The following is a 12,461-nucleotide window of genomic DNA, read 5'->3' on the forward strand; positions in this document are numbered from 1 at the left end:
TCTGAAAAGGGGGTGAAGGAAAGGAGGAGGAGGGGTGAGGCTCCAGCAGAGGCAGGGGAGACCCGCTGGAAGAGCCATCCCTGATGGGGAGCTCTGCAGGGAGGGACTGACTTGAAGCGGGGGCGAGAGGGGGGGCAGTTGCGTCTCAAGTCTTAAAAGTGGCACTTCCTTCTTTCCCACCAAATCTATGGTGAAAACCTCAGAAGGAGGGAGATGTAATGTGGAGAGTTGCAGCCATTCCAGATCTCTCCGCTGATCCTGTGAGAACCACTTTGTCCCTCTCCCACTGCCCGTCCAACTTCTGGGGAGGGAAGTCCTGTTCCCCCATCCCCCACCCCCAGCTGCCTCTTCCAGCTGAAATCCTCCTTTCCTGGCAGACCTCGGAGACTCAGATCTCACCCCCTACCACTCCCCCCCAGGAGAGCCCGGGGGGCCACTGTTTCCTGGATTATGCTAAAAGCTTCCGAGAGGGCCGAGGACTTGGCAACAGCCCTGCCAGAGACTCTCACCTCCCCCTCTGGCTCTGGCTGTCGCCTCCTTTATAAAAGCCTGGTTCTCCCATCACCCCCCCGCTTGCCCCTCACTGCCGCTGCCAGCTCTGGGCTCCATGGACTGGTAAGAGGGGCTGGGCTGTTCCCTGTCCAGTTCAGGGGACAAGAGGATCAAGTCTCCACTCCAAAAGGATCGCGGAGAAGGGTTTGGAAGGCTTGATTCTCTCTGAATCAGGAAGGAGGAGATAAGAGGGACTCTTATCTTGGGGGACTGTATATGGAGAATCAAAGAGGATTTTTTGGAGGTCTGTGGACTTGGCTGAGCTGAGATCTGGGGGCGAAGGGGGGCGGGGATTCACCAGTTAGTAGATAACCAAGGGCTTCATTCTGAGAGAAAAGACACGGGCGAATATTAATAGACATATAAGGCACACGCTCACCACATGGAAGTTCATGCGCGACAGAAGACCCACAGAGGTAGTAAGGGAGAAACCTCTGTACATGTCCTGTGGGGAACTCCCTTTATGATGGAGACAGGACAGACACCCCACACTCAAGCCCTAAAGGTACACACAGGCACGATGGGTACAACCCCCCTCCCCCCGCCCAGCATACAGATATACTATCCTCATCTGGGTTCATCTTCTAGACTAAAAACAGATGTGGATGCCAGTGAGAGTTGGATTTGTAATAGATTTAGTGTCCCGTATAGTGCCTGGCCCTAGATAAGCCCTCAGTAAGTGCTGAATGAATACGGATGAATGAAAGAGAACCATTTGGTCCCAGCTCTGGACTCTGCCCAGTTTCCCAGGAACATGGGAGAGCAGGGTGGGAAGAGGGAAGGATAGGAGAAACGTGTTGGTGTCCAGGATCATTAGTTAGCAGGTTTCCGAGTGCAGCCTGAAGGCGGGAGTGGAAAGTGGAGAAGAGCGAACAATCGGGAATTAGGAGATGGGGGGGGGGGGGTTTGGTCCCTGCTCTGCTTCTGACTTTCTGTGTGACTTTGAGCTACGTGCCTCCCTGTTCTGGGGTCCGGTTTCCCTACCAGTAAAACAAGGACTTGCATTGGACAATTGTTACGGGCAGATCAGCTTTAATACTTTCGTAGGTCAGTCTCCACAGAAGGACAACTGAGATTTAGAAAGGACCCCAGATATAACCGTGACTTGTTCCCACAATCCAAGATGGGACCCGTTTGTCCTATTACAGTCGGGATCATGGATGGCTTTGATAGGGAGATCAGTTTAAGAATGCCACCCCCTTCACCTTCTGCATCTAGGGGAGCCGGACTCTCTGGGCCATCACTTCTGCCCTAGCGAGGCCAGATGGAGTAGCAGGCAGAACAATGGCTTTGGAGCCTGACAGATCTGGACTCAGTTTCCTTCTCTGGCTCATTTAACAGCTCTGTAATCTTGGGCAGGTCATTTCACATCTTTGATCCTCGGCTCCTCGTTTGCACGATGGGAATAATAATAATAGTGACTTTGCTGCATGCCCGTGAGAATTAGAGATATTTGTGGGAAGCACCTGGAGCATAGTATATGCTCAATAAAGACACGGCAGCTATGGTGTCCACGGGGACTAGTGAGGCTCCTCCGGGTACAAAATGATTGCTGATTGCTGACCGTAAATGAGGTGTAAGAAGAGGGGTAGCAGGACTGGACGTTTGTGGCAACATCTGTCTATTTACGTCTTTGGGGGAATGACGAAGAAGGCTAGAAGTGGCCCGATTCCTGGGCAAATCTCAGTCTGTGTGGGAGACGACGTGGTAAGCAGCATTGTTCAATGTTGAGAAGACGTAAGAGTACCGGGCAGTGGTTCTGTTAGCAGTCATATCGACATCAGACCACGGGCACCGTTTAGTAGGAAAACGTCTGGCCAGTGGGAAATGGAAAGGACTGGAACCAGAAGAATGCAAGTAGAGGGGGACCTGGAAGAAAGACAGCACCCCGAGTCAGAGGCAGACAGCTAGGCAGGGCAAGAAAGCAGGATGGCTGAATTTTTCTGAGAGGACTGGACTGGGACCCTAGGCGGCCGCCAGTCAGGGTGGGGTGAGATTAAAGGGGGCCTGGGGTGAAAGTGGGGTGGGAAGTATGCTATCCAGGGGCTGGATCCCTTTCTCTGTTGCTTTCCAGGGAATGATGGAAGGAGCCAGGAAGATAAGATAATCTGGTGCCTATAAATAAATGGGAGGGTGGACTCAGATCCCTCAGCAGAAGGTTAGCACCTTAAGAGCAGTAGCTTCAGGAATAGCCAGAAGGCCAGCGGGCTGCAGGGAGGCGGAGGCAGAGAATGCCTATGGGTAAAATCAGACTTAACATAGGAGCCTGAATCACAGGTTCCCTTCTGGACGTGACTGTGAACTGGGATGCAGACCCAAAACGCAGAGATTTGCAGGCTGAGTGAAAAGAGATAAAACCATGTTGATAGAGAATTGTTGATGTTGCAGTGGCCACAAAGACCCAGAGCAGTTCTAGAGAGTTCTACATCACAGGGGTCTGAGTGTCCGGAAGAAGGAAATTCGACTGACTGGAAAGTATGATCCCTGACATCCCGCAACACCCCGAGGCTCCCAGGAGCTTGTCTTTTACTTTGCAGGGCAGCTGCTCTGCCTGCATTTAACAGAGGAGGAAACTGAGGCTCAGAGTGACTTAACCCACGAGCTCAGCTCAGCAAGTACAGGGCTGGGGCTACAATTTGGGTCCACCAACTCCCAGTCCAAAGATCTTGTGAATATACCTTAACCCAACGAACATTTGCTGGGAACCTACTTATTTAATAATTACAACCACATCTTCCCTTTTCTGCGACCTTACCAGGGGACCCAGGGGCTACGTGTTTTAGGTACATCAATTCCTTTAAGCCCCAGGAAAGTCTCCCAACTTGAACTCAGGTTGCCCAGATGAGGGAATTGAGTCTTAGAAAAGAGGGAGATGGACAGAACGAATCAGACCTTGACTCTGAATCTAAGAACGTGTGTGTTTGGGGAGGGGGCGGGGAGCACACAAAGACTGATTTTCAAGTGGCTTGTGGAGTCAGTTTAGCCGTTTTATAGTGGCACTTCGAGCGTGTCCCAAACGGAAATTCGAGTCTAGTAAAGCAATAGTGGCGGAATCGCGGCTGCAGAGGTGAGATTGAATCAGCCTAAACTTTGGTGCTGCTGTGCCTAATAAGGCAGTAAAGACAAAAAACGAAATTTAAAAGGCCGATGGCAAAACGCGTAGGGAAAGCCAAACGGCGCAACGAAGAAAAAAAAAAATATATATATATATATAAGGAAATTGATCAGAATTCCGGTGCAAGAAAGGAGTCGCTTCGGGAGGTCAAGGCGGCGGGTAGAGGAGGCACCAATCACCAATCGGGAAGGAAGCATCGGACTATCCGGGCGGGCACGCAGGCCAGCCCGGCGAGGAAGAGGGAGGAACTCCTCTAACCACCGGGCGTTCCGTATCCCGATCAACTGGGACCTTGAGAGTTTTTCGGTGGGCGCCGTGAACGCCCTGAAATTTTGCCAGAATGTTGCCCTGTGTATGTGCATTTTTTTTCCTCAAAGGAATCCCAGACCCTTCTCCAAACTTCAGAACCTTGGGTTTAGACAGTCAGGTGAGAATCGTGGCAAGGGGTCGCTCAATTCTTTCCAGAAGTGTCCCTTCCCAGGGCCATTCAGGAGCCTGCGCCAGCTTTCAGGGCTGGGTGCGCGGGGGGCAAGGGTGGCAGGGCGTATGTAGGCTGAGCAGCTCCCGGACGGAGGGGGTCGCGTACTTGAGAGATGGTCTTAGGAGGTGCTGGGGTTGCTGCCCAAGGGGAGATGGGGAGTGGGGACTGAGGGGGTTTGGGAGACGAATAGGGGAAGGCAGACCCGGGCAAGTTGGGGAGCAGGGGAGTAGGGCAGAGGAGAAGAGGAGTCCACCCCAAAAAGGCGAGTGGCCGGAGAGGGGGGGAAGCCAGAAAGGCAGGGCGAAAATGCCCGGGGAGGGTGGTGGTGGTGGAGAGGAGCGGCGGAGAGAATGGTGGAGGAGGGCGACAGCCCAGAGTTCTCACGGCCTAGGCCCGAGGGAGACCGGACACAGCCTTGGCGCTCAGTCCTGTTTCCTTTTCCTCTCAGTACCCGGACCGCGCTGCCGGGCCGGGCGGGTGGATCGAGCGCCCTGGAAGCAAGCGGCGCTTGCTCCCAAAGGAGTCTCCTTTTCACGCGGAGAACCCGCCCCCTCCTCCAGGCCCCCAGGGTCCGAGTCCTGCTTCCCCCGCCACCCGGAGCCGGCTCCGGGGCAGTTTTCCACCCGAGGGGCGTGTCTCGGAACCTGGGGAACGCTCCGCCCAGGACCCCCTCCTGAGGACTGGAGGGGCGAGGGAGGAGCGAGGGAGGGGCGGGAGGCGACCTAGTTAGCGAGCCCGCCCCCTCTCCGCCGGCCGGGCCTCGCCGGGCCTCCCGTCCGGCCGAGCCCGCAAGGGTTAAAGGCGGCGGCAGGTGAGGTGGGCGGGGCCGCGGACTCGGGGAAAAAGGAGCGCAGGGCAGAGGATGAAGGCAGAGAGCGCGGGTGAGTCACGGGCGGAGCTGGCCTCACTCGCTCGCTCGCTCCCTGGCTCCCGCCCGCCCTCCGCCCTCCCGCTGGCCCTCCGCCCCTCCTCCGCCTCCCGCTGCCCGCCGCCCGCCGCCGGGTCCGATCGCGGCCCCCGCTCGTCCTCGGCTCCTGCCCCTCGCCTCCGGAGAGCCCGCCGGCGCGCGGGGCCCATGAGCGCCCGTGGGTAGCGCGCCAGCCAGCCGTGCCCGGAGCCCGAGCGCAGCCTCCAGGTAGGAGCCAGGGTCTGGGCGGCCAGGGGTGCGCGATTCCGGGCTCCTCTCGGAAAGACGCGCCGCGCACTCGCCACAGCCTCCCGTGGCCTTGGGGGAGGTGGTCCTAAAGAATCCGAGGGGCTTGGAGCCCCGGCCGAGTGAAACCTGGGCGGAAGGGCGAGACGAGGGACCGAGGAGGCTGGAGACCGGGGAAACTGGAGCGACTGGGACAACCGGAGGACTGGAGCCTTGAGGACTGAGAGTACGGAAGTCCTGACCACCTGAGCGCCGGTGATCGGGAGAGGGAGGCGGCGGAAGGGGGAAGAAGGGTGTCTCTACCCGGCTTCCTGCGTTGGGGAGCGGGAAGCCGGGAGTGCGCGCCCTGCTGTCTCCCTTCCCGAAACTTTGCAGGCAGGCCATGGCATCCCAGGACTGGACTCCCTGGCCCTGTGTCGGGAGAGGCCACTCTGGAGCCTGGGTTGTTAGCTTCCCCGCCCCCCCCCGGTCCCTGGGGCAGTTCCCAGACGCCAAAAGCTGTTAGGGTCCCAGGCCTCTTTGCTCCCGCCCAGCCCCTTCTGGGCTGCCCCGCCTGGGCCTGAGGCTCCATTCCTGCTGCTTCACCCTTGTTCCTTTTTGGTGGTAAGGCAGCGTGAGCCTGAGTAGGCGCCCCAGTCCCCCTCTCCCTCCCTCTCCAAAACTACCAGGGACACCTCTTTGGTCCCAGAGGCCAAAGGTGGTAGGGTCAGCTGAACCCTGCTGTGGGAAGAAGTCCCTGCCCTAAACCACTGCACCTCCTCCCCCACCATCAGAGAAGGCCAGGCACACAAGCCCGACACCTGAGGCACCAGGGCTCCCAGGCTTTAGAGAGGTGGTGAGAGAAAAAGGACTTTCAAGTCACAGATATGTGGTTAAGAAAGAGAGAGGTGGGTATCTTTTGGTTCCCAACGGTGTAGGGAAAGGGTAACAGACCAGGAATCCGGAGACCTGGTTCACAGAGGTACATAAAGCATGCATTTGTTGATTGAACAAATAAATGAATGTCTGTTCAAGTCATTTCTCCAAATGCTGCCTCAGTTTCCTCTTTTTTTTTTTTTTTTAATAAGAGGGTTGGCCTGAAGCAGTGATTCTCAGTTTGTCTGTATATTAGAACTGTCTGCAGAACACCTAAGAACGATCCAAGCCTAGAATACACCCCCTTATATAATCTCTTGGGGTAATTCTTCTCAGTGTCTGTGATTCCGGCTTTCCTTGTTGCCCTCCGCTGTCCCCACTTCTACTCTGCATCCCGTAAGGGTGTGACAATTTTACCTTTCAGAGCTTGCTAGTAAGCTCTTCTCTCGTTGACCCCCTTCTCTGGGGAAGCTGTCCCCTCCCAGCTTCACATCTGGGTCTCCCCCGGATTGGAGGAGGGCACGGGTAACAGCCAGACAGCCAGCTGTGTGGCTGTGTGGGTCAGGACAGGAGAGGAAGCTTAACTTTCTCTGGTGGGGAGAAGTCCCCTGGGAATCAACACTGAACCTGCACCCCAGGGAGGTGAATTCCTGCCTGAGGGAGAGGGGTGGGGGCCAGGAATGGAAGTGGTGGAGCCATCTGGACAGAGAGCGGAGGGCAATGGTAGAGAACAGTGAAATGCTCTTCCTCATTGGACATGCCTCAGGGGCGGAACGAGGTCTCTTTCCCCAATATCTCAGAACCTGCTTTGAGCTTTGGAAAATCAGGTCACCTCAAGCTTTGAGTTTCAGAAACAGACCACCTCCCTCTCCTCATCTGTGTCCTGAGTTAAACTAGGGAAGCTGAGATGGGTGTAGATCCTCCATTTGGGCTGGAAGCAGGGCTGCAGAAGGTAAACGCCACACTGCCCTTTGCGCTGGTCTGGGCAGATAGGGTGGGGATGGTTTTAGCGTGGAACTGTAGGTGTATCTGACCTACCAGCCTGGGACCAGCCCAACTGTCAGGATGAGCTGGGCCCCATAGGAGGGATCAGCTAGGAGGAGGTAGACTCCCCCGCCTTGGCTGAGAACCTCACACCCTCAACCCTTCCTAGCACTCCCAAATTCTGTTAACTGGTCGTTAGTCCCCACTCGGAGGTGTGCTCCTCTTTTGCAGCGGCCAGTCCCAGTCGGGAGAGGAGCAGTTTGCGGGGAGGCCGTCTGGGTTAGGACTGAAAGTGACTTGGTTACTTTGCTCACTTCACCTCCTCTTCGCCTCCTTTAGGTCCTACCTGAGGTGCCCCTGACCATCCCTGTTCCCCACCCCACCCCGGATCCCGGCAATGCTAACCGCTGTCTGCGGCTCTCTGGGCAGCCAGCACACGGACGCGCCTCACGCCTCCCCGCCGCGCCTCGACCTGCAGCCTCTCCAAACATACCAGGGCCACACGAGCCCGGAGGCCGGGGACTACCCCTCCCCGCTGCAGCCTGGAGAGCTGCAGAGCCTCCCGCTGGGCCCTGAGGTGGACTTCTCACAGGGCTATGAGCTGCCGGGGGCCTCCTCTCGGGTAACCTGCGAGGACCTGGAAAGCGACAGTCCCTTGGCCCCGGGACCCTTTTCCAAGCTCCTGCAGCCGGACATGTCCCACCATTACGAATCGTGGTTCCGGCCAACTCACCCAGGCACTGAGGATGGCTCCTGGTGGGACCTTCATCCGGGCACCAGCTGGATGGACCTCCCCCACACTCAGGGCGCGCTCGCCTCGCCTGGCCACCCCGGGGCGCTTCAGGCTGGCTTGGGGGGCTACGTCGGAGACCACCAGCTTTGCGCACCGCCTCCCCACCCGCACCCGCACCACCTCCTCCCAGCCGCCGGAGGGCAGCACCTCCTGGGGCCTCCCGACGGGGCCAAGGCCTTGGAAGCGGCCGCCCCGGAGTCCCAGGGGCTGGATTCCAGTCTGGACGGAGCAGCCCGGCCCAAAGGCTCCCGGCGGTCAGTGCCCCGCAGCTCAGGCCAGACCGTGTGCCGCTGCCCCAATTGCCTGGAGGCGGAGCGACTGGGGGCTCCGTGCGGGCCCGACGGGGGCAAGAAGAAGCATTTGCACAATTGCCACATCCCGGGCTGCGGGAAAGCCTACGCCAAGACGTCGCACCTGAAGGCGCACCTGCGCTGGCACAGCGGCGACCGTCCCTTCGTGTGCAACTGGCTCTTCTGCGGCAAGCGCTTCACGCGCTCCGACGAGCTGCAGCGCCACCTCCAGACCCACACGGGCACCAAGAAGTTCCCCTGTGCCGTCTGCAGCCGCGTCTTCATGCGCAGCGACCACCTGGCCAAACACATGAAAACCCACGAGGGCGCCAAGGAGGAGGCTGCCGGGGCGGCCGCGGGCGAGGGCAAGGCCAGCGGAGCGGTGGAGCCCGCCGGGGGCAAAGGCAAGCGGGAGGCCGAGGGCGGCGCGGCTCCCTCCAACTGAGTTCCTCCGGTACCGCCCCCCCCCCCCATTGGTCTCCCCTGGGGGCATCCGAAGAGCTTTCCTCCTGGCCTGATGCCTTTGGGGGGCGACTTGAGGAAGAGGAGAAGGTGGTTATTTATTGAGGGGGAGGAAAAGTGGTGCCGGGTCGGGGAGACGGGGCGCTAGGTAGGCGTGTTTTGGTCTCGGGGCCGGACGAAAAGTGGCTAGGCTGGGGGGAGCTGCGCATGCCCCTCTGTTCCCCCCCCCCCCCCCTTCATCCCTTATTTTGCTCCTGTCTCCAGGCTCGGGGGTTGGGGTGGGGTACCCCTACCGCGGCTGGAGGGTGGAGGGGACCTGCTGGAAGAGATGGCGCGTCCCTGGAGCAGAGAGGAGTGGGGCCGCCCCGGGCGCTGAGGGTAGTTGTCTGGACACGTCCTTAGCGCCTGGGAACCGGGACATAAAAGCGCCTCCGGACCCGCCCTGCGGCCCGGGTCCCTTTCATCCCGCTTTTTAGTGCTTCTGTCCCTATGGTTTCCCGAGGGAGAGCTGAGGTGGGGTAGGGGAGGCAGGGGTCCCCCTTAGGGAGCGGTCTCTATCTGGTTGGGAGGGTTGTTGCTGTAGAAATAACTCCTTTGATGTGCCTCCCGGTTAACCCTTCCAAACCCACTCTGATGGGGCCATGAAGGAAGAGAGGAAGCGGCCAGAATCCGGGACAGCCTTGCAGCCAGAGCTGTGGGGTCGAGGGGAGAGCTAGATTGGGAAGGGGGAGGGCAAAAAAAGTCCCCTTCTAAAAGGAGAGAAAGGGATTTGGCGGGGCAGTGGAAGGAGCTAACCCCTTCCCTCTCTAACTCGGATTCAGTCCTTAACTCATGGTTTTTATGAAAAATAAAGTTCAGTATAGTCCACATTCCCCATCTGTTACCTGATGTAGGTTTTCAAAACAGCCAGAAGCCCCCACCCTAGAATTGATGTAGGTCCCTCATCCCAGGTCACCCATCATTTGCTTCTCCCTTAGGGACGAGAGGAAGAGGGTTACTTGGTTGACCAGGGAGTAGGTGAGGTGTCCCAGCACAGGGACCTACAGTGGTCCCCACTTGGAGCGGAGGACTCTGCCTCTGCCCACCTGCTCACTAAGCCCCAGGTCTTTCTTTGCTCTGCCCTTTCCTTTCTCTGCTGCCTGCAAGACTGGCCCCTCCTATAGAGTGTGTGTTAGAAGGCTCCTTTCTCCCCATTTTGACTCTGGGCAGGGGGACTCCCTTTGCATATGAAGGAGGTGTTCTCCTAGTGGAAGGGGTCGGTCTTCTGAGGTGATATCCAGGAAGCTGTTCCTGTCCCCTTCTTTAGATGCTAGAAATACATCCTGATTGTGATCCTGGAGTGGGGACTGGGGAGGGGAAAGCCTAGCAGGGGCAGAGCCAGAGTCAGGCAAAGGGAAGGAAGCTGATGGGGGAAGGATCTGGAACTAGCGGGCTTTCCCAGGCTAGAGGTAGAGGCCGTAACATTCCCCCTGACCTCCCCTTCCCCCTTGCCCCTCTTTCTCTACCCAGACCCCTATGCGAGGATTAGTTGTGTATTGATTTTTAAGTTATAAGCAAAAGGTATTTTATTTAATATTAGGGCATGTGTGTGTGCATGTTGTTTGTACGTGTGTGTGTGTTTCTCTACTGAGCCTGGGGTCTCCAGCTAGAGAGACCCCACCTTGTTCACCCCGTCCAAGGTCCTAGGACATAGGCCCACAGCGTCTCTTCCTCCCTTAGGGATGCTGGAGCCCAGTCCCCAGGACTGGGAGCTAAATGGGAAGTGGGTCTGGGGTCTGGGTAGGAATATGTGTTTGTGTAAAAAAGGGAGCCCTTCTTAAAAGGGACAGGGTGACTCTCCCTGAGAGGCTCATGGGCCTGGGGTAGTTTAAGAAGTAATGTTCTTTCTTTTTGCTCCCTCTTTTCCCTACCTCTTGCTACCCCAACCAGAGGTCCCTTTCCTTGCTGAGAGGGTTGGGGGCAGGAGAGATCTGGGAGCGCCTGCAGGCTGCCTGGGCAGGTGGAGAGAGGGGGAGAGAGGGAGGGCACTGTGGGTGTGGGATGCCTTTCTCCTCCACCCATCGAAACCAGCCACCCCCTCCTGGTGCCACCAGGACAGTCTTCCCCAGTGACCATCCTATGGGGAACTCCTGAATGGCTGTTCGAGGTTGTAGGGGGACACCGATGTTCCCCCTACGGAGGCCTTGAGCTCCAAGGGTGCCGGTGCGGGCTTCGGATAGGTTTTCTTCTGCTCCCCTCCTTCATAGATCTAGGTTGCTTGGCTGTCTGCCCCCCTTCTAGGCAGCCCCCTAGAGGAGAAATGTAGGATTTTTTTTTTCTTTTAACTGCTGTGAACCCACTTTGGGGGCGGGGGGAGGAGGAGGAAGAAACAGCCTGTGTTTTTTATGCCATAATAAAGTCATCAACCACATCATTGCTTCATTTGTCTTCCAGCTCTGGTTTCCTTTTTGACTCAGTGTCCCTTAGCAGTGAGGACGAGGCCGGCTGCTGGGCGGGGTGGACACTTCCCTTTGATCCTGCATCCCTGCGCAGCCTCACCTCCCTTTGTTTGGGGCAGAGCTGAGCCGATTGAAGAAGGGTCAGATCCTTCCCTGGAGGTGGCTAATGCCGAAGGAAGGAGGAGCTCCCTCAGGGTTGATAGCTGGGCTGACTGTCCCTCCCTGGGGGATAAGAAGGTTCTAGATATTTCCTTCCTCCACATATAAGCCCTCTCTTTCCCCTCCTCTGCCAAGAATGCTGGTTCCCTGCCTTCCCAGGGAGAACCAGCCTCTGGAGCCCCGTCACCCCGCCCCCGTGGGGGTGTGATCAGTCCCTCTGGCTGTCAGTGAGGCGGGGGTGACTGACAGCGATTTCTTCACCCAGGATGATCCCTATCAGGGACAAGGCGATGAAAGGCAGCCAAGATATCTGATGGGCTCCCGCCCAGCTGGAAAGTATGAGGGAAGGATCCTACTGCAACTCTCAGCTAGAGGGCCCGCCACAGTTACACAACCACAGTGTGCACAAACGCACCCTCACTGGACCCATCGGGCATCCTTGGATATGCAGAAATGCCCATCTGTATACACTTTCCCGGGCTGCCCAATTTCTGGTATTGCAGCTGGTGCCTAATTCATGTGCAATGAGAAACAAACACCTTATGACTCCAGAGCCCCAAAGCTAGGAAGGTTGACAGAAGATCGATTTGGGACTCCAAAGGGGCAGGCCAGATTACCGTGTAGTTTTATCTTCCCATCCTACATTTTGGCCAAAATTATTATCTTCCCTAGTGGGATTCCGGTTTCCCCCATTCCACCCCTAGCCCAATTTCCTGGAGCCAAATCTGGTACCCAGATTGTTTGGGTATCACTTGTTTGGGAGAATCTGGAGTCACAAAGTTTAAGGCCACTTTGGGATATGGGGGGCGGGGTATCAGAATGATTTAGGGGGTGGAGCTGGAAGCAGACTCATTTTGGGGGGAGCAACTGTTTATTTTCTCTTGCTCCTGGATTTGGAAGCCTGGGAAGAGGGGCGGGCACACAAAGTTCCAGTGATGGTGACCTCATGCCCAGCCGCCCCACTCCTTGGGGTGCTTCTTTTGTTTTCCAAGAGGTTGGGGGCGGGGGGAAGTTAGACCCCAGGAGCCTGGTGAGTCCTCTCCTCCTTTAGCCCATCGCTGCCCCCAGGGACAGGAGGGCAGCTGTGGGGCCGGCTGGGCCTGTCTGGGCAGGGCCAGGGCCACCCCTCCTCCCCTCGCAGCTCCTCCTGCTGACCCGCATTCTTAGCGGGGGCCTTTG

At 57.5% G+C, this 12,461-nt stretch overlaps 1 protein-coding gene across 1 annotated transcript; it reads left to right on the forward strand.

Moving 5' to 3' along the window:
- The first annotated feature begins 5,206 nt into the window (after positions 1-5,206).
- Positions 5,207-11,088, forward strand: SP6 (Sp6 transcription factor). Its single transcript, XM_042915475.1, has 2 exons — positions 5,207-5,283; positions 7,480-11,088. Exon 2 carries the CDS (start codon positions 7,538-7,540, stop codon positions 8,666-8,668), a length of 1,131 nt encoding a protein of 376 aa, XP_042771409.1. The 5' UTR covers positions 5,207-5,283; positions 7,480-7,537; the 3' UTR covers positions 8,669-11,088.
- The last annotated feature ends 1,373 nt before the right edge of the window (positions 11,089-12,461 follow it).

This window comes from Panthera leo, chromosome E1 (genome assembly GCF_018350215.1).
Source record: "Panthera leo isolate Ple1 chromosome E1, P.leo_Ple1_pat1.1, whole genome shotgun sequence".
Classification (NCBI taxonomy): Eukaryota; Metazoa; Chordata; class Mammalia; order Carnivora; family Felidae; genus Panthera; species Panthera leo.

Bases quoted from the DNA above. Each gene is read 5' to 3' on its own strand.
- SP6 (XM_042915475.1), top strand. From the start codon at position 7,538: ATGCTAACCGCTGTCTGCGGCTCTCTGGGCAGCCAGCACACGGACGCG.